Consider the following 19,783-nt stretch of genomic DNA (forward strand, 5'->3'; position numbering starts at 1 on the left):
TTATATGTACAATTGAGACAATGAAAAACACCATTCTATCACTCTGATGTGATATCTGTAAGAAATTATAATCCAAATTCTAAGAAAGTAAATCAATGCAAAAATGTCTTCAGTTATATGATGCTTATGCTTCACCAACTAATACATAAGCAGTAACAAAACACAAATATGAACAGTCCACAAATTACCATTTTTAAATGATGTGACTCAGAATAATGTGACAGAGTAGGAAAAAGGATGTAAACACGAATCAAGGTAAAGTAAAATGAAAAAAATACTAAATCTAAAAAAAAATATGAAACCATTATAAACCCACTTTCCAGACATAAACGATGAGAAAGGCTGTAACTTATAAACATCAAACACTTCTGGGGAAAAGAGGCTGGAAAGGCAGCTCAGTAATTAAGGGCACCTACTGAGCAAAGTGTGGACCAGTTTGGATTTCAGCCTCCACATAAAGTGGAGCATCCTGGTGCATGCCTGTGACCCAAGCCTTGTAGTCTCTTGAATGGAGACAAAAAGACAGTTTTGCTGACCTGCACCTAGCTGAACAAACAGGAGGCTCAGGGTCAGGGAAGAACCCTGCTACCAGATGATAGCAGCAATAAAGGAGGACACCTAATACATGGATGTGTGCATGAACATACATGCAAGACACAAAGGAATGAATAAAATCATGAATATTTGTAAAGGTGTAACTTAGAGGACAAACGAGGACATAACTGTAGCTGGACGCTTCACACCATATCTCTTAGAAAACAGGAAAATAAGACCCAGATGAGTCAAGTTATAGAAAAGCTAATACTATGAATGATAAAGAATCATCTACCCAATTAGTCTTCAACCTTCAACCCTGTTTGTCTCTGCATAATTCAGCTTAACACAAACTTAGTTTTGAGGCTCTCATATCTTGAAAGTCTCATAAAACCTGGTTTACCTTCATGATTGTCAGTGGTTTTGACCACAAATTCCCTACAACACATGGCTATTTTTTCCAATGACTCAAACCCTACTCCTAACCTGTAACTTTCCTTGTCCTTGATTTATTTGAAATAGAGCCTGACTCTACATTTGCTTTTTTTCCTACTGCAATGGCTTCTGAATAAAAACTACCAGAAACTTCACTGCCCACTTGGCTTTAGAATACTGTCTGGGTTTGAATCTAAAATGTTCCCCCTGATGGCAAATCACTAAGGGCTTAGTTGTCACATAATAGGTTCTAAAGGTGAATGACTGAATCTTAAGGACTCTTAGAGGAAGGGCTTGAACTGAGGAATGGGTTACTCAGGTTGGCCTTTGAAGGGTTCATGTTGTCCCCAGAATTTGCTCTCAGCCTGTGCGCCACCCTGATGTCTTCAGGTTAACAGCTATGCTTGCACTATCATGCTCTTCCACCACAGGGTTTTTATCTCCATCCAGGAATGGAGCCCAAAACAATGAAATCAAAATAAATCTGTTTTTCTTGGGTATTACTCTAACAGTGACAAAACAAGCAAACAAACACTACAGAATCTTTTTTTTTCTTTTCTTTTTTTTTTTTTGCACATGACAGACATTTTATTAAGTTTCTTCTACACAAGATGATAAGATCAAACTGTTTAGCAGAAATATATTCAACTGAGAGGCCAAAAGGTTCCAAGGAAGATGAAAGTTAAATACTTAATCAAAAGGAACTACCACACCACCTAAATAAAACCCACCACCTCAGGGGTAGAAGAAGGTTAAGGAAGAATACCTAATGTGAATGTTAGCAGTTACATATCAATAAGCAAGTCTGTCTTACATAATATTTTATTACAATGACCACTGAGTCCAAGATATTTGGCCAGGAAAGGATCAAGATAGCTAAAGATAAAGCCAACTGGCAAGGAATAGGTGTAGAGTATCTAAGCTATACAGTTAAACAAGATGGCAATGGTTCAGGATTCTTCATCCCAGAACAACTACGAACTAAGGGTGCTCAACAGCTGAACTATGTTTAAGGATGCTCAGGATTCTTGCTGTAAACCTCTGAAAATATATTACACATGGGCTGGCTTTGTTGCTAGTTATTCTGAAAACCCCAAATGTAATGGAGTATGAACTTTGTCAATCATGTCCTAAGGACCTTATAGAATACTCTAACAGTCTATACATCTTTCAACAGCTCAGCTCAATGTAAAGCTACAAAGGTTCACAACAAAGCTAGGATGCAACAATGCAGGTAGGGCACCCTAGCAGTTAATGACAATTTAGTTGTCATTAGTCATTTAGTCTTTCTCCAATTTAGGATAAATTCTAACACAGCTAATGTGAGATGTAAAAAGCTATACTGAAGCAAGCAGGGTCTTCTGCTGAACTCATCAGTACCAAGAAAAACAAGGAGTGGGGTTGATTTTATTTTCAAAATGCTTCAGAAGTTATATTATAAAGGAACATGGCTGAACAGGTAGGACACTGATTCTCCATTGTGGGTTCTCCTGATGGCTTCTGCAAGGATCATAGAGATGTCAATCACCTGTATTTTGGAGCAGTGTTTCATCTTGTCTTCCTGAGGTATGGTATTGGTAACTACTACTGCTTCAAAGCATGCACTGTTGATGCGAGAAATGGCAGGGCCAGAAAAGATTCCGTGTGTTAAGATAGCATAAACTCTAGTAGCTCCAGCTGAGAGAAGTTTGTCAGCAGCATGACAAATTGTACCACAAGTGTCAGCCATGTCATCCACAAGTATAGCCACACGATCCTTCACATCTCCTACTAGTACCATGCGGTCCACTTCATTGGCCTTCTTCCGTTCCTTGTGAATCAAAGCAAAATCCACATTCAATCGGTCTGCAATGGAGGTCACTCTCTTGGCTCCACCAGCATCAGGTGAGACAATAGTACAGTTTCTCCACTCAGATATATTCTCCCGTATCCACTTTAGAACAGCTGGCTCTGCATATAAATTGTCCACTGGGATATCAAAGAAACCTTGAATTTGAGATGCATGTAGATCCATGGTGATAATATGATCTGCGCCTGCTACAGATAGCATATTTGCAACAAGCTTAGCTGAGATTGGAGCCCGGCTCTTATCCTTCTTATCTTGGCGGGCATAAGGGAAGCATGGGATGACTGCAGTCACCCGGCTGGCTGAAGCAATCTTGCAAGCATTAATCATGATCAAAAGCTCCATTAGATTGTCATTTATCTCACCACACCCACTCTGAACAATGTAGACATCCTCTCCACGAACGCTTTCCCCAATTTCCACACAGGTCTCCTGGTTGCTGAATTTCTTAGTCACCACCTTGCCTAGCTCAAGGCCCAGGCGGTCAGCTATTTTCTGGGATAAGTCCTGGTGGGAGCTCCCGCTGAAGATTTTGATATTCGACATCTTGGGCAACTACTGCTCAATGGTCACTGCTGTCACCGTCACTGCCACCACTGCCGCCTCCGCCGCCGCCGACACTGGAACGGAAGTCAACAGGGAGCCTGAACACAAACAGTACCTCATTGCTACTCCACTATCTACAGAATTTCTTTCCAGCACATATACCAAAACCAAACAGACCTGAATACATTTGTCAGAACTAAAATCATAAAAATAGGTGTTATTTTTCAACTGAATATAAACTAGAAATCAGTATCACAAAGATCTAGAAAAATCCATTAGCAAACCCATAGTTCAAAACACAAGTTAAATCTTAATAGTTTTAAATAACAGACCTGAATACATTTGTCAGGACTAAAATCATAAAAATGGATATTTTTCAACTGAAATAAACTAGAAATCAGTAACAGAAAGATCTAGAAAAATAAACTAGCAAACCCATAGTTCAAAACAGAAGTTAAATCTTAAAATAGTTTTAAATAAATAAAAATGGTAAGATGATGTTTAAATTCGTGATATGTACGTAATAGATCAATCTGAGAGAAATCTATAGCACTGAGTTCATAGACTCAAAAAGGAAGACTCTCATTAATACTTGAGCCTCCAACAACAAAAAAAGGGATATAGGTCTCTCTTTATCAAGGCCACAGTGGCTTTCTGAAACCACATACAGTACTGAACAGCATATATATATATATTATGGTTTACTATACATACTTAGTTGTGACATTCAATCCAGAGCACTTAAAAAATTTAAGAAACTGTAAAATATTAATAGAAGTAGAATAATACAGAAAAATCAGAATTATATAATAGTTCTTCTACAAACTTCACTTTATTAAACCAGCTTAATCTCTAAATGCATTCTAAATATTTGTCCTTATATCCACAGATAAGTCAGTTTTCACCTTTACCAAGGAAACTTCACTTTGCAAGACAGACTAGTACAGAAAGAAAACCAAACCTTTTCAAAATGCAAAATTGTTGAGATAAATCTACAAAACTCCTGTCCCTAAGGCTCAGGGATCACTGGGGAAGTGGGAGAGAAAAGATTATAAAGAGTCAGAAGAACAAGAAATTCAGTTGCTGTGAGATTGTGCCTCCTAATATCAGAAGCTATAATTATCAAGTCTCACCCAACATGGCTGCCTAAATATGACCTGAACAAGGATGTCACCAGTAGGCATGCTAACGTGGATAGGCCGAGAGGGAACTAGACAAAACAACAGGCAACCAAAGAATGGTGACAGAAATAGTCTCCCCAGTGAAGAGTATACCATGTGGTCATCCAATACCAAATGGAAACACACACAAAAGTAACATTACAGAGATTGAGCAGACTGTATTATTTACTAGAAAGGCAGGGGTTGAGAAAGCGGTCATTAATTTGAAAGAGAGTTGGGATGAGAGTATGGGAAGGTTTAGAAGGATCAAAGGAGAAAATAATGTAATGCTATTATAAATTTTAAATTTGTTCTTTTCTTTATTAATCTTTTTTTAACAACCCAGTAGTTATCCCCTTCCTAGTCCACCTTCCCACAGTTCTTCCTGCCCTGTATCCAAGATGATATCCCCACACCCCCACCCCACCAGACCTCTGGACTCCGTGGGGCCTGAAGTCTTTAGAGGGTTTGGTGTGCGTTCTCTCACTGAGGCCAGGCCAGACAGTCCTCTGCTGCTTAAGAGTACTAGGGCCTCAAACTCTTGGTTTTTTGTTTTTTTCCAGGACAAGGTTTCACTTTATAGCACTGGCTGTCCTTAGACCAAGCTGGCCTTGACCTCAAGAGATCCATCTGCCTCCGCTTTCAGAATACCAGGATTAAAGCTGTGTAACTAACCTCTAAAAAGAATTTAAAGATTATTTTAACACATAGATTATTTGAGTTTTTCTACTTAATATTTTCTACTTAATCTTTAATACTTAATCTCAAATAACCGACTTTATAAAATTATAAAGGTGCTAGAGGACTATTATATTTTAAAAACTCCAGTTTACATAACTATAGACAAAAAAACCAAACTCATTTAAAACTAAGCAATCAGTACCACTCGATAACAAGACAGAAACCCAGGAGAGTCTGTATCTATTAATAAAATCAAATTCATAATGTAAAAAGTCTGATGGCTCAGCGGTTAAGAGCACTGATTGCTCTTCTGAGGGTCCTGAGTTCAAATCCCAGCAACCATATGGTGGCTCACAATCATCTATGAGATCTGATGCCCTGTCTGAAGACAGCTATAGTGTACTCACATATAATAAATAAATCTTAAAAAAAAAAAAGAAAAAGAAAAAGAAAAACTTGGGCCAACGTTATAAAATCTCTTAAGTAACCTTAATTGCCTGAGTATCTTTCTTGGGAGAATCTCTGATCTAAATTCCTTGTTTCTGGGCCTGCAATACAGCTATCAATCAACACTGCCTTGGTCTTTTCCTGGGCCACACTACACTTCCTGGCATTTCTAATATATTTTTACTGCTTTATAACAATAGACTGGAACTTGCAGAATTTTCAGAGGCTTTCTCTGTCTAGAAATGTCTTTAGCCTGTATCCATCTCACTGATTCCCGGCTTTCTGCTATAGGTGGGAGGGTCTGAAAGGTTTTGTCCTTCAAAACTTTCAAATGGCTGCAACACTGTATTTCAGCAGCTGATAGTGCTAGTGAGAAGACTGGACTAGCACAGTCAACACTCTTGTTTTGTATTGACAGCCCATTTTTAAGCTCTCTCTGAAAATACTCGGAACTTCCTTTTTCATGCTTGATGTTAGCTACTTTCATAAGTATGTGCCAGTGATAAGGTTTCTCTTGTTTTAAGCACAAGATCGGGAAAAGACAATACAGTACACCTACAATTTAATGAAGGTTCTGTGTGAGGGATTGCCTTAAAAAGTTTAAACTAGGTATTTATACATTACAAAAACTACAACATTTCGGGGAAAAAAAAGAATTCCCCTAAACATGTATTAGGGCTTTAAATGTCCAAACTTAAGTCCATTTTGAATATGCTTGGCCCTGGGAATGGCACTATCTGGAGGTGCGACCTTATCAGAGTAGGTGTGTTACTGTGGGTGTGGGCTTTTATACCCTAATCCTAGCTAGCTGGTAGCCAGTATTCCACTAGAAGCCTTCAGATGAAGATGTAGAACTTTCAGCTCTGCCTGCCTGATGCCTGCCTAGATGCTGCCATGCTCTTGCCGTTATGACAATGGATTGAGTTTATAAGCCAGCCCCAATTAAAAGTTGTCCGTATAAAAGAGTTGCCTTGGTCATGGTGTCTGTTCACAGCAGTAAAACCCAGAATTTGTTGAAAACTAACTTCTCACAAAAGGAAAAAAAACGCATGTACAAGAATATGAACTGTAGTGCTGTTTACAATACTAAAAGATTAGCACATACCAGTGCCCATGTAGGGGATAAAGGATGTTATCATCTTTATGGTAAGCAATAAAAGGATGCTAAAGCACTTCCAAAAGAAAAGAGTACAAAAGAGACAATTGAAAATGTAAGTAGTGGAATGATTCACTCAGACTAAACTATTTAGTTGGGAGCTTCAAGCTGATGCATTAAATTTCAAAATATCCAATTGTGGGGTCAGAGAACTGTCGCACCAGTCAAGAGAAAGGGCTGCTCTATCAGGAACCAGTACACTCCCAAACATCAACATAGTGACCTCACAGTAGTCCTTCATAACTCCAGTTCTAGTTATCCAGCACTCTCCTCTGGCCTCTGCAAACAACCAGGCTTACATGTTACAGAGACATAAACGCATGCAAAATACCCACACATGCTTAATATATGTCCATTTATTCACAAGAGAAGCAAAAGATGGCTGACACAATTACATCAAAATAGAAAAAAACAAGTAGAGATTGGAAAAGAATCAAGAAACATGATAACTGTCCGCATTGTGTCACACACCTTTATTCCCAACACTTGGGAGGCAGAGGCAAGAAGATCACCATAGGTTCAAGGCCAATCTGGTTATAGTATGGTATCATACAGATTGGTTCCTAGAATACAAAAAGACTAAAACAGAAGGAAAAAAAAAAAAGAATTAGTTATATCCACACAGACAATTTAATAAAAAGTATTATTCACTGATTGCAACAGTGTTTAGTCAATGTATTTATAGTTTATATAAGAGTTATAAAAGTATTATTCAGGGAATATAGAATTCTAGAAAGATGTTCTTTGACTTCTGATGGACTACATCCTGATAAATATACCAAAAATGCATATAATACACCTAAGCTATCAAATACCGGAGGCTGAACACAGTGAACTAAGACCACTAGTTGCTGGTTCTCCTAATACCCCTAGGAACTGCAGCTTGCAGCCACTGCCCAGTGTCATGAATCTTACCATGCCCATCTACCCAGCCTAAATAAAGATTAAAATACAAATGCAAGATACCACTTCTATTGACTATCAGTTTCTCACCATCCCAAAGCCAAAAAAAACTTAGGTGAAAGACTGTACAGTACATAGTATTTTTTCAGCTTCTCAACAAGACAAGCTTTAAAAAAAAAAAAATGAAATCAGAGCTTTAAAACAAAAAGTATCACTAAAAATGAACTGAGTCACTGATGAAAGAGGGTATCCGGCTTACAGAAAAATAGATTAAATCATAAAGCTGTATACTATGAATAGCATAACCTCAAAAATTAGATATGTAAATATACATATGTATGTATGAGTGCATATGTGTGTGTGGATGGCTGGGTGGGTGTGTAGCCAGGGAGGAATAGACTCCATTATAACAAAAGGAGTTTTAATAATACAGCAAATTGTCAGCACTTATTACTACTAAAGCACAGAGATTTATACATATACAAATCGTTAATATATTTGAGCAACAGCATTAATAAGGTACATATAAAACAATCCATCCACTGGGCGGTGGTGGCACACGCCTGTAATCCCAGCATTCTAGGAGGCAGAGGCAGGCGGATTTCTGAGTTCGAGGCCAGCCTGGTCTACAGAGTGAGTTCCAGGACAGCCAGGGCTATACAGAGAAAGCCTGTCTTGAAAAAAACCAAATCCAAAAAAACAAAACAAAAAAACAAAACAAAAAAACAAAAAAACAAAAAAAGAAAAGAAAAACAAATTCCATCCACTGGCAAATCCATATCGCTTGTGTAGACATGTTTTATAAACAGCTATATATAGATCAGTATTGAGTTTTAGTGATTATTCATTTGAATAATGAATAAGAAGAAATGTCCATGTTTTATATACTTCTTTCTACATGAATTATACTTCACCATAATTTGTTAAAGTTATCATTTTTTTTCAAAGTTCATTCCATAGTAGCAAAATCTTCAAGATAAAATATAAACAAGCCCTGTGGGGTAATGCTCTCATTTAATCCCTGCAGAATTTCTCTGAGTTCAAGGTCATCTAGATCTATATAGAAACTTCTCAAACAGCCAGGACTAAGGAGAAACTGTCTGAAGGGAGAGACAGACAGATGTTGGCATGTTTCTAGAAGAAACAAGAATATTCAAGATTATAAACTACAGTAAACTGAACTCTGTTACAGTTTAGTTATTTCAAAATGTACACATATTAAACATAATGAAAGCAATCTCAATGTATACACACAAATCTGAAGCAATACTTTAAATTTATAAGAATATATACCTGGCCTGGCGGTGGTGGCACATGCCTTTAATCCCAGTACTTGGGAGGCAGAGGCAGGCAGATTTCTGAGTTCGAGGCCAACCTGGTCTACAGAGTGAGTTCCAGGACAGCCAGGGCTGCATAGAGAAACCCTGTCTCGAACCCCCCTCCCCCAAAGAAAATATATATACCACATACCTATATATATTAAAATATAATAAAATCTAAAAGAACAATACTTTCAGTTTTAACAAAATCACAACCAGATTTGCTTTTAACAAATGCCAAAAGCAGTTCTATGGAAATTTTGTTCTATCAGTCAACTATTAAAGAGAAAGGCTAAGTCAGCTACCACTTTAAAGCAGTAATCTGAATGTAGCTAGATTTAAAATATATCCAAAACAAAAAATGTGGTATACAGCTATGGTTAGGTTTAATATTTTAAGACATAAGATATACTACATGAAAATGCAATAAATTGTACACGACTTAAACATGTTTCTGTATGTTTACTAAACTTTCAAACTTATCAAAGATTATTATTTTATATTCTGTTTTTAAGAAAAACAAACATGTCCTATTCATATTTGCTTTGCTATCAATACTTTTATCTAATGAAATAATTCATATTATCTCACTTTTACAAAGTTAGCCTCAATTAAATTAATTGAGATGGCTCAGAGGCTAAAAGCACTGACTGCTCTTCCTGAGGTCCTGAGTTCACCTACCAGCAAACCACATGGTGGCTGCTCACAACCATCTGTAATGGGATCCCATGCCCTTTTCTGGTGTGTCTAAAGTGAGCAGTGTACTCACATACATAAATCTTTTTTAAAAAATCATTGCTATACTATTCTATCTAATTTGATTTCCTTTGCTTTGACAAATACCAGGCCAAAAGCAAACATAGTGAAGGATAAATATCCATCACCCAGGGAAGCAATCAAAGGAGCTCAAGACTAGAACCTGGAAGCAGGAACTGAAGCAGAGCCCAGGTAGTAACCCTGCTTACTGGCTTCCTTATACAACTGTGGTCCAACCTGCCCAGGGCTGATAAAACCCAGTGATCTGGGCCTCTCATATATATCATTAATCAAGAAAATGTTCCCAATCTGATGGAGGCAATTCCTCCTTGGAGCTACCCTCCTCTCAAGTCACAAGTCACTCTAGTTTGAGGCACATTGGTAAAAATGATAATAATAATAATAACAACAACTAGTATAAGATATGTAATGATTATGTAACTGTCCTTTTACGGGAGGTTCACTCCAGATGGCAATAAGAAACTTTGCAAAGTGAGTAACTTGTGATACAGGTTAAAACTGTCCTTGTTTAGCTGTCTAACACCATCGGAAATTGACGTAAAAATGCTCAAAGGAGCCCTTCCAAAGGCCTGTTCTCTTAGGAGCAGGCGTTTCTTATATTACCACCCTAGTCTGTCCCGCTATCTTGTAGTTTACCCAATTTGAAGGACTTCACCAGCACCAAACCATGCAGTTTGCAGCTGCATCTCACTCCAGCAGGCGCCGGGCATGGCGAGCTACACTGGGGGTGGGGGGCGGGGGGGAGGGAGATTGCTCGCACTTTTAAGGGCTCAGCTCCAGTGTTCCGGAAAGGAATAGAGTGGACCGGCGGTCCAGCCAGGACTGAAACCCTAACTCGTCAAAGCTTAGTGGAAAAAACTCCTACACTTCTGAGTCAACGTTCGGCCTCTAACTTTTGAAAGACTATCACGCCATGAGGCCGAAACCTGGAGAAGGAGCGGTGTGTCACCTGAGAACGCCGCGACGCGGGCCACGCAGCGCTCCGGCATGGCCTCGGGCTGCGGCCGGAAGTCCCGAGCGGGCTGCAGGCCACCCCGAGGTTCTCTCCCCTCCCCCGCACCGCTCCCGGTCCACGCCGTTACCTGAAGAACCGCGGGATCTTTACGCGCCCACTCCGCTCGCGTAGTTCCCCAAGCCTGTGGCGCCGCCACCGATGCAGCCAATCGTCGCGCGCACGCTGCGCTTACCCGAGTGGCCAAAAGGGGAGGGGAGGGCGAGAGGAAGCGCGATGCACGCACGCGAGAGCACGCAGGGGCCGGGCTGCGCGCACCGAGCATGCGCGAGCCCGCCAGCCGGGGCGGGGCTTCCGGCGAGCACAAGGACTTAGGGATTGCTCCGGGCTGCCGGAAAGGGATGCGGTCACCGGGTCGCGTTCTGTGGGAGGAGCCGACAGCTACTCCGCGCGAACTTTGCGGAGAAGTGTGGTTGGCGGGCTCAGGCTCCCGTGGAGGATCTTCACTGGGCAGTAGTTTCCTTCAGTGTGGAGTGGCTTGCAGAGACAGGAGGAAAGGTCCTGTGAAGTGAGCCAGAGTGAGACTTAAACGTTGGCCAAAGGTTTCAGAAAAGCCTTAAAGCTGGTGAGATTTTTTTTTTTTTAACTCCAGGGCTAGAAAGAGTGTACCCCAGATCATGTGCGTTCTCAAAATGTTCAATCGCAGAATCTAAAAAAGCCTAAACGCAGCCGGCCGGTGGTGGCGCACGCCTTTAATCCCAGCACCTGGGAGGCAGAGGCAGGCGCATTTCTGAGTTCGAGGACAGCCTGGTCTACAAAGTGAGTTCCAGGACAGCCAGGGCTACACAGAGAAACCTTGTCTCGGGGGGGGGGGGGGGGACAAACAAACAAACAAACAAAAAAGAAACATACACACAAAAGCCTGAACGCGGCCGGGCAGTGGTGGCGCACGCCTGTAATCCCAGCACTTGGGAGGCAGAGGCAGGCGGATTTCTGAGTTCAAGGCCAGCCTGGTCTACAGAGTGAGTTCCAGGACAGCCAGGACTACACAGTGAAACCCTGACTCAAAAAACCAAAAAAAAAAAAAAAAAAAAAAGCCTGAACGCCAGGTATATTTTTTAATGGAAAGTATAGGAGTATTGTGGAGTTCTATTGGAGCTGACATATGGTAATGATTCGGGTATTTTTGTCCTTTTAAAGACAGAAAGAAGTGGTGTCCCTATGCTGCCAAACATAGTCTACAACTACCGCATCCCACTTTAACCTCGTTGCTGGGACTACAGGCAACTGAAGCTCTGGTGATTTAGTATTGAGCTATTAAAGTCACTTTTAACTTATCTATTTACTGAGGGCATACCACATGCCAAGTAGTCTTCTGGATGCTGGGGTATCCGGATTATCAATAATAGTAATTTTTACACCCACAGCAGAAAATAAGCATAAAGTGGTGTCAGCCACCAACGTTAATAGACAAATAAGTGAAAGACTTTATTTTGGCTTACTATACAGTAAGAGATAGTGTCCATCATGCTAATGAAGGCAGAGTAGCGAAGTGGATAGTCACCCAGTCAAAAAGCAGAATGGAAGCCCGGCAGTGGTGGCGCATGCCGGTTATCCCAGCACTCTGGGAGGGAGGGAGAGGCAGGCGAATTTCTGAGTTCGAGACCAGCCTGGTCTACAGAGTGAGTTCCAGGTTCACAAAGTAGGTGATAGGAGGTATTTAGCATGGAAAAAAAGGATGGGATGACCAGATGGAAATTACTTGTAATAATAGAGCATAATTCTCAAAAATAAAGTTTCATTATTTACGTAACTAGTACTCTGAAGTGATGTGTGGCAGATTCAGGCTTTAAGTGCATTTTAAAATTTTACTTATTTATTGCTTTACATTAGTCGGGGTTGAATCATATTTTTATGGAAACAGAATACCACTAAAAATATGATTATGGTGGTGCACATCTGTAATTCTGAACCTTTGAAGAATGATTGTGCATTCCAGGGCAGTCTGGGATACATAGCAAAACAGTTTCCAAAAAGAAAAGAAGTGGTGCTAACTTCTTAAGCATGAGCCCCTGTAAAATGAAAACTTGAATTGTATACTTCCAGTATACAGTAGTGTTCCAAAGAAATTAAGATAGCAAGGGAAGATGAAATCAGAGAAACACTGAAATTCAGCACAGCAGACAAAACCTTTAAGTTCCACATTCAACAGCTGGGATTGGTTGGACTCCAATAAGCTTAAACAACCATATAGGCGCTGGCTCTCCTGCCTGTAAGTCGTGTGGCGTTTTGTTATGAGCTGGCGGCTCCCATCCACACCTGCACCTTTCCTCAGTCGATGCCCCACAGTAGTACCATCTCCAATATCATCTCCCCAGCTTCATACAAGAGCCTCTCAGGGACTCTTCAGGAGTGAAGGGGTCTGTGCAGGTCTGTGTTAAAGTTACAGTGGCCATTGTGTACTTTAAAGGCGGATCTGAGAAAACACTTTAATGGGTGCTTGTTTTATGCAGAGTAGCATTCTCCCTCCCTCCTCAGATGAATTTGCAAATTCTTAAGTTAGAGCCTTACTCACAGGTTGGGTCTTAATCACAGGACACCTTTGCTATGGTCCCAGTGCAGAGTAGATTTCTATTTAGTGCCACAGATCTCTTTAATGACCGCAGCTGCTTTCTTATCAGCCATTTTGTCTGCAACTTTAAACTTGCTCACAAAATGGCACACCTTTCATATCTTTGTGTTCAGTTTCCTGCTCTCAGTGTGGACCTGAATAAAAGCAGTGTGCAATCATATGGAACAGTTGTGCAGCAGGATCTTCAGGTGTGACTCCTGAAGCACGAGCAAGGGCTGTCTGACTACACTGCCAGCCTTTCAATCCTTTCCCATAGCTGGGCTGCCTCATCTACGCTCAGTAGAACAAGATGCGCCTAGTCTTACTGCAACTTGATATGCTGAGGCCTGTTGATATCTGTGGGAGGCCTGGCCTCTTCTGAGAAGGGAAGGAGGGGTGACTGCAGAGAAGGAGAGAATGGGAAGAGAGGAGGGAGGGGAAGCTGCTTCAATCTGGTTGGAAAGTTAAAAAAAAAAAAAAAAGAAAAAAGGCAGTGAATAGTGACCATAACACAGCCCTTTTCTGCTGTGACCAAATAGCCAACAAAAGCAACTTAGAGAAGGCTTGATTTTGGCTTACAGAACAAGAAGCGATAGTGTCCATCATGGTAATGAAGACAGCATGGCAAAGCAGCTAGTCATCCACAGTCAAGAAGCAGAGAGCAAGTAGAAACTGGGCTCTACAACCAATCACCAGGGATCCACTTCCCCCAGTAAAGGCTCACCTTCCAGACGCCCCACAACTCCCAAACTCTACCAAGCCAGGCTCAGTCACAGATCTTTAATAGGCCAATTAGACAAGTAATAATGGAAGACAGGGAAAAAAAGATGTATTCAATGAGGACAGAATGTGAAAAGGAACAGAGACCCAATGACCTCTCCCCATTTCCCAAGTCTATGCAAAACTAAGCCAGCCTAATTAAAAAAGTGTGGCTCTGTCCTTCAACATCAAACCCTTTTGCAGGGTGCTCTGTCAAGTTAATAAACCTGTGTGAAATTCCTTTCTAGGAAACAAGACCTTCCTCTAGCTGAACAAGGGCTTTGCGTTGTCTTCCATGAGATTTCTTGGAAGATTCCAAATTCTTAGGGTCCATTGCCTCAGTAGTCTGGTAGCCAAAAGGAAGGGCACAAGTGTCTCTTTAGGATATTTCCATCCTGCCATAACTGTGTTGAGTGAAATATAAAAAAGCATCCCACGCTATTGCCAGCTAGGCACCGCAGGCGGCCTGGTCTGTCTCCAGCCAGGCAGACTGGCCAAGATCAGTTTTTCATTTTAGCCAGGGCCTTTCTGACCCATGCTAAGTTCCCATGGCTGGCTGTTGCCACGCCAGCCCCACGCTTCCAAATTCCTGCGGCAGACTGGGATGTACTCTTGTACACCCCACTCTGCTGCCATACCTTTCTCTGGAACTCAGTTGAGTGGTCGCGTGAAGGAAAAATTAGTTTGGAATAAACAAGCAACACAATCCTACACTCGACCTGCCTCCCATCTCCCGCCGTCCAAAAAGAAAGTTCCTTCCTCCTGCCTCCCCTCTTCCTCCTCCTGACCAGGAAGTCCTGCCTACTTGCCCAGTGATCGGTCCCTTGGAATCTTTATTCATTGGGGGAAGGTTCTACCACATAACTGTACAGGACAAAGTAGTCAAGCATATGAGGCTAGGGAGGACATTTTATATTGAAGTCCTAGCAAGTGTAATTAGTGAGTCACTTGATGAAGATTCAAGGGAGTTTGTCAGCAATCCAATATTCGCTTCACATGTAATATTGTGTTCTAGATTGGAAAGAAGATAAAGATATAAGAGTAACATATAGTAAACATAACAGCTACTATTAAAATTCCCAAATTGAATTGAGATTGCTTATGGCTTTGCTTCAGAGCACCCACCTGTCCATTTACAATAGTTTCTCTATTAGATGCTTGCCAGGCTAGACACACCCTCACTTGCTCCCATTTCCTATACACCCTTGCCCTGCTGAAGGTTCAAGGCTGCTCTGCCTTCCCGTCTGTTGTGTCAGGGTTGGGTTAGAAGAGAGCCCAAGCCAGAGCTTGTTATCAAGAGACAATAATGTGATGGCATCGGAAAAGAATCCATGGTGGTTTTTTGGAATTCACAAACCCTTCTGGGCACAATAGAATCTCATAACATTCTGTTATGTCTACATTGTAGTACCCATTTTATAAATCACCAGTCACAGGAGGGAGGGAAGGAAGGAAAAAGGGAGGGACAGAGAGAGGAAGAGGAGAATGTGATGAGGTATGGGGTGGAGGTGGGGGGAACATGACTTAAGCCCTGAGGACCAGCGGAAAGAATCAAATCAGGCAACCTTAGGAGGTGGGAGGACCCTCTAGAATTTACCAGAGTCCTAGGAGTTGACAGACTCTCAGAACTCAAAGGGAGAGACCTCAGAAGAAGTGCCCTTCAGTGGGGAAAGGGAACTTGTAGAGTCCACCTCCAGTAGGAAGACGGGACATCAAGTGGAGGGATGAGGTTGCCATCCCATAGTAAAAATTTCTGACCCAGAATTGTTCCTGTTTGAAAGAACTGAAGGAACAAACATGGATAAAAGCCTGAGGAAAAGGAGATCCAGCCACAAGCCCAAAATGGGATCCAGCTCAGAGGGAGGCCCCAAGGCCTGACACTATTACTGAGGCTATGGTATACTTACAAACAGGAACCTATCATGACTGCCCTTCGAAAGACCCAATAAGCAGCTGAAAGAGTCAGATGATGATATTTACACCCAACCAAAGGACAAAAGTCGGTGACCCCTGTGGTTGAATTAGGGAAAGGCTGGAAGAAGCTGAGAAGAAGGGTGACCCAAGAGGAGTACCAGCAGTCTTAACAAACCTGGATCTCTCAAACACTGAGCCACCAACCAGGCAGCATACACCAGCTGCTATGAGGCCCCAACACACATACAGCAGAGGACTGCTGGGTCTAGACTCACTCTGAGAAGATGAGCCTAACCCTGGAGAGACTTGGGGCCCCAAGGGGAGGGAGGTCTGGTGGAGGTGGGGACATCCTCTTGGAGATGTGGGAGGAGGTATGGGATGTGTAACAGTCAGAGGGTGGATGGAGAGGGGGATAAAGTCTGGTTTTAAAAAATATTTTAAAAACTCATTATTCATTTTTTAATACTTTTTGTCAGGTTGAGGGTCTAACCAGGAATCTCACACATGTCAGAAGAGTATGTAAACACTGAGGTACCACAAACTCTCACATTTACTCTACTCACCAGGAGAGACAGTGTGCCTGGTTCTAGAAACTTAGCCAATTTCCCAGAGCTAGTGGTCATAGACCTTAGAGGAGAAACTTCTACTTCCACCTCACTGGACCAGCATGATGCCTAACTCTTCCTATCCTGATATCTACAGTAAGTGCAGATTTCACCCCTCATCAAAGAAGCTTCTCTTTGCAGCAGCCTTTTTATTTTAAGACAAGGTCTCACTGCGGAGTCCAGACTGGACTTTTAATACCCTTCCTTCTCTCTCAGCTTCCCAGGTAGTGGTGTTCAAGCATGTCACTATACTGGGCTCTAGGCTTTTTGAAACAGTTTAAGCTTACAGATATTTGAACAGATTGTAGAGTTCTCATGTTGCACTTTGTCTGTCTATTTTTCAAGACAGGGTATCTTTGTATAGCCCTGGCTGTCCTGGAACTCACTCTATACATCAAGCTAGCCTTGAAATCACAGAGATCCACCTGCCTCTGCCTCCTTAGTGCTGGGATTAAAAGTGTATGCCATTAGCTGGGCAGTGGTGGCACATGCCTGTAATCCCAGCACTCTGGGAGGCAGAGGCAGGCAGATTTCTGAGTTCGAGGCCAGCCTGGTCTACAGAGTGAGTTCCAGGACAGGCAGGGCTATACAGAAAAACCCTGTCTTGAAAAAAAAAAAAAAAAAAGAAGACCTCAACATGAGACCTGATACTGAGAAGCTACTAAAAAAAAATGTAGGGAGTACCCTTAAACACATGTAAATAAGGACTTTCTGAAGGACTGTCATAGTCCGGGAAGACAAGACCAATAAGGGAATGGGTAACCAAAACTGATGCTTGATGGAGAAGCCACGAAAAAACCCACTGTAATAGATTAAAACCTAATGCTGGATGTGGAAGACCACCCTAGGAGTGAATGACCAGGAAGGCTCCATGGGTTCTCCACACTGTCCAGGTTATAGCCATCACCATTGGCTGTCCACCAGAACTACTTAGTAAGAGCCTATTTTGAGGACACACCAGGGCCTCAGAATACAGAAAAACCATGCTGTAATTGAGCTGCATGTTTCCGCCTACTGGACAGTAACTGGAAGAGAAAAGTCAGCAACCATTTCTCAAGCTTTAAACCCTGTATGCTACAACTTGCCAGGCAAGAGGTGCTTACTGGTAAAATAGTAAAATAGTAACATGACTGTTTTAGGGATAATTGAACTATTTTTCTGTTGCTGTGATACAATGCCATTAGCAATGCAACTTATGTAATAAAAAAGTTTATTTTGGCACATGATTCCCGAGGGACAAAAGCACATGATAACAGTGAAGAGCCATGACAGTAAGCAGTGTGACGGGTATATATAGGATATAAGCATGAAGCAGACACTGCAAGTTAGGGGGAAAGGGCCAGAGAGATGGCTCAGAGGTTAAGAGCACTGACTGCTCTTCTGAAGGTCCTGAGTTAAAAGCCCAGCAATCACATGGTGTCTCACAACCATCTGTAATGAAATCTGACACCCTCTTCTGTAGCTGAAGACAGTTACAGTGTACTTAGATATAACAATAAATAAATCTTTAAGCAGGAGTGAACAGAGCCAATCCGGAGTGAGCAGAGGTCCTGAATTCAAATTCCCAGCAACCACATGATGGCTCACAACTATCAGTACAGCTACAGTGTACTCATATACATAAAGTAAATACACAAATATTTTTTAAAAACTAGGGGGTAAAAGCCACATTTTGATCTCAAATTCTGACCCTTGGTAACAAACTTCCTCCAACAAGACTGCATCACCTAAATCTACCCAAACAGATTAGTACAAATGTACAAATGCCTGAGACTATGAAGAACATTTTTCATTCAAAGAACCACAATAACCAATAGATTTCTACTGGATCTGAGGCCCACTCTAGTAGTGGAGTTGGGGGGCGGGGTGGGGTTGTTCATGCCCAGCACTTTGAACCTGTTCAAAGGCCTGTGACTGAAGAAGTGATATGAACTAGGGGTAAAACTACCTCTTGTTTTGACTTGTCAAACTGTCTCCTAAATATTTACCCAAATACTATTGCTTCATTTATATTTGATCAGAGAACCTTCTCTCTGCAGTGAATGGCAGGTCTCATTCAGAACAGAGACTCATGCATGCTCAAGGTGCTGAGAACAAGTGGTTACTGAGTGTTTGGCATTAAATGGGATACAGATTATCACCCTCTTTAACTCTCAGAAAATATCAGAGCGGAGGAAATGGAAAAAATGTTGAAAGAGAGTTCAATGATAAAGAAGAGGTAATAAAACACTGCTGTGGTAGTTTGAATAAAAGCTGTCCCATAGGTCCAGAAGGAGGGTCACTACTAGGAGGTGTGGCCTTGTTGAAGGAAGAGTTGTCACCGGGGCAGGCTTTAAGATCTCATATGCTCAAATTACACCCAGTGTGGTCTTCTCTTCCTGCTGCCTGCCCATGAAGAGACAGGGCTATCAGCACCTTCTCCAGCACCATATCTGTCCCTATGTCCCTTGTTTCCTTGCTGTACTGGCTGGTTTTGTGTGTCAACTTGACACAAGCTGGAATTATAAAAGAAAAAGGAGCTTCAGGTGAGGAAATGCCTCCATGAAATCCAGTTGTGGGGCATTTTCTCAGTTAGTGATCAAGGGTGGGAGGGCCCATTGTGAGTGGTGCCATCCCTGGGCTGGTATTCTTGGGTTCTATAAGAGAGCAGGCTGAGTAAGCCAGGGGAAGCCATCTCTCCGTAGCCTCTGCATCAGCTCCTGCTTCCTGCCCTGCTTGAGTTCCAGTCCTGACTTCCTTTGGTGATGAATAGCAATGTGGAAGTGTAAGCTGAATAAACTTTTTCTCTCCAACTTGCTTCTTGGTCAGGATGTTTGTGCAGGAATAGAAACCCTGACTAAAGGCAGGTGGTGGTGGCACACACCTTTAGTCCCAGCACTTGGGAGGCAGAGGCAGGCAGATTTCTGAGTTCCAGGACAGCCTGGTCTACTGGGTGAGTTCCAGGACAGCCAGGGCTACACAGAGAAACCCTGTCTTGAAAAAAACAAAGAAAGAAAGAAAGAAAGAAAGAAAGAAAGAAAGAAAGAAAGAAAGAAAGAAAGAAAGAAAGAAGAAGGAAGGAAGGAAGGAAGGAAGGAAGGAAGGAAGGAAGGAAGGAAGGAAGGAAGGAAGGAAGGAAGGAAGGAAGGAAGGAAGGAA

At 41.8% G+C, this 19,783-nt stretch overlaps 2 protein-coding genes across 6 annotated transcripts in view; both read right to left on the reverse strand.

Moving 5' to 3' along the window:
• The window catches only part of Mipol1 (mirror-image polydactyly 1), a 272,162-nt gene extending 261,187 nt beyond the window's left edge, over positions 1-10,975 (reverse strand). For both annotated transcript variants that reach the window (XM_052185808.1, XM_052185809.1), the window contains exon 1: positions 10,887-10,975. The gene's annotated coding sequence lies outside the window, so the exon portion shown is untranslated. The remainder of the gene's footprint in view (positions 1-10,886) is intronic.
• On the reverse strand, positions 1,776-10,978 carry LOC127687310 (ribose-phosphate pyrophosphokinase 1-like). 4 transcript variants are annotated; one of them, XM_052185812.1, is made up of 3 exons: positions 10,887-10,953; positions 7,277-7,384; positions 1,776-3,435 (listed from the first exon to the last, which is right to left on the reverse strand). In XM_052185812.1, the coding sequence occupies exon 3, from the start codon at positions 3,359-3,361 to the stop codon at positions 2,405-2,407; it is 957 nt and encodes a 318-aa protein (XP_052041772.1). In that variant the 5' UTR covers positions 3,362-3,435; positions 7,277-7,384; positions 10,887-10,953; the 3' UTR covers positions 1,776-2,404. The 4 variants fall into 4 exon arrangements, with proteins under 4 accessions (XP_052041772.1, XP_052041770.1, XP_052041774.1 ...); XM_052185810.1 differs by lacking the exon at positions 7,277-7,384 and having other exon boundaries at positions 10,887-10,978; XM_052185814.1 differs by lacking the exon at positions 7,277-7,384 and having other exon boundaries at positions 1,776-3,459.
• Between the last annotated feature and the right edge of the window lie 8,805 nt (positions 10,979-19,783).

Source organism: Apodemus sylvaticus, chromosome 6 (assembly GCF_947179515.1).
Source record: "Apodemus sylvaticus chromosome 6, mApoSyl1.1, whole genome shotgun sequence".
Lineage (NCBI taxonomy): Eukaryota > Metazoa > Chordata > Mammalia > Rodentia > Muridae > Apodemus > Apodemus sylvaticus.

Coding starts and splice junctions, on each gene's coding strand:
- LOC127687310 (XM_052185810.1), bottom strand. CDS start 3,361: ATGTCGAATATCAAAATCTTCAGCGGGAGCTCCCACCAGGACTTATCC.